The 1,591-nt window shown below is 63.6% G+C and overlaps 1 protein-coding gene across 1 annotated transcript in view; it reads left to right on the top strand.

Annotated features, from left to right (window-relative positions):
- LOC105544684 (ATPase family AAA domain-containing protein 3C-like) overlaps positions 1 to 1,591 on the top strand; it is a 25,174-nt gene that overhangs the window by 11,065 nt on the left and 12,518 nt on the right. Inside the window, 3 exon segments of the mRNA XM_011987258.1 lie at positions 140 to 265; positions 616 to 740; positions 849 to 957. Of these exon segments, the coding sequence (XP_011842648.1) occupies positions 140 to 265; positions 616 to 740; positions 849 to 957 (360 nt within the window).

Raw genomic sequence — 1,591 nt, 5'->3', positions numbered from 1 at the left:
CCCTGTCGGGGATAGGCTGTCCGTGACCTGGGCGGCACCCCGAGGAGTGGAGTCCACAACAGGGCATTGCCGCAGCCCCTGCCCCTGAGGCTTCCCTGGGTGCAGAGTGTGTCCCCCAAGCCCCCGTCTTCCCCGGCAGCCCAGTCTGGAAGCGCAGGTGCGCAACATGGCCATAGCAACAAGGAACACGAAGAAGAACCACGGCCTGTATAGGAATGTCCTGATGTACGGGCCACCAGGGACCGGGAAGACGCTCGTTGCCAAGGTGAGAGCACCTGGCTGCGCAGGTGGGCCAGGGACCGCTGGGGTCTCACCAGCCTGCAGGTGTCTGGGGGGCTCAGTCGCCTGGGGAATGGACTCCCCTTAGTCCTTTGGCCACCCTCATGTAGGGTCAGCGTGCTGGTGTGGGTAACAGCGCCTCCCATCTTCCAGGCAGGGGACATCTCCTGTTTGGCAGGCTGTGGCTTCTAGGCTGTGGCTTCCAGGCTGTGGCTTCCAGGCTGTGGCTTACAGGCGGGGACGACCGGCAGGGGCTCCACACTCCGGGTGGAGTGTGCAGGCTTTGCCGAGGCAGATGGAACATCTGTTGTGTCTCCCCTCACTCTTCCCGTCTAGAATCTCGCCCTGAACTTGGGCATGGACTACGCCATCATGACAGGTGAGGACCTGGCCCTCATGGGGCGGGAAGGCGTGACTGCCATGCACAAGCTATTTCACTGGGCCAATACCAGCCGGCGCGGGTGAGATGTCCCCACCGCATGCACACAGGCCCTTCACTGCGGCCCAGCAGGCTGCCTTCGGGGAAGGGGGTCCAGGTGGCTTTCCGGGACCTCGTGGTCTTTCTGCAGCTCTGTCCTTGTGGCCATGCAGGAGGCCCGGCGGAGGGTCCCTCGGAGGGAAGGTCCCCTGAGTGTGGACCCTGGTGGACATGAGGCCCCCAGCCTGTGGAGGCTGCCAGTGGGATACTTGGCTCAGGGCAGAAGGGAGGTGGGTGGGTGTAGGGGCAGAGGGGTCTTCACAGCTGCAAGGGCACCACCTCCACAGCCGCCCTCCCTCCGACATGCGTGCAGGTGGGCGTGGGCACCAGCTCCTTTTGGTACAACCATTTGGAAGTTAGCTGAAGACAGCATTGCCTATTAAAGTCACACACCGTTTAATAGATTAATAGCTGGGAGACCCTTGCGACCTCAGCTGTCCCGGCTGGCACCACGTTCCTCATGGCTGGCAACCTCCCCTCTGGCCTTTGACCTTTCACTTTAGAAGATCCTGCCCCTGGTGTGGACTCTGAGCGGCCGCCAGCGCTGCACTGGGCCGGGTGGGGGTGAAGCCTGCAGGGCAGAGTCTGTCGCCCCTGTGTGCCGTTGGCTTCCCAGGGCCTTGTGAGGCTGGGCCGTGGTCAGCTGCCCAGAGGCCAGGCTGATGGGCTTCTGTCAGATCCAGGACTTAGGGCTCCTGGTGGGGCAGAGGCTGCACCCTGTAGGGATCTGCCCGCTCAGCCTGCTCCCGCCACAGCCGGACGCTGCTGTGGGCCGCTCCAGGTGTCACTCTCGCCGTGCTTGGCCTCCCTCTCGTTCACAGCCTCCTGCTCTTC

This window comes from Mandrillus leucophaeus, unplaced genomic scaffold (assembly GCF_000951045.1).
Source record: "Mandrillus leucophaeus isolate KB7577 unplaced genomic scaffold, Mleu.le_1.0 Scaffold305, whole genome shotgun sequence".
NCBI lineage: Eukaryota > Metazoa > Chordata > Mammalia > Primates > Cercopithecidae > Mandrillus > Mandrillus leucophaeus.
The sequence above is the reverse complement of the archived record's forward strand: the minus strand, read 5'-3'. Positions and strand labels throughout refer to the sequence as shown.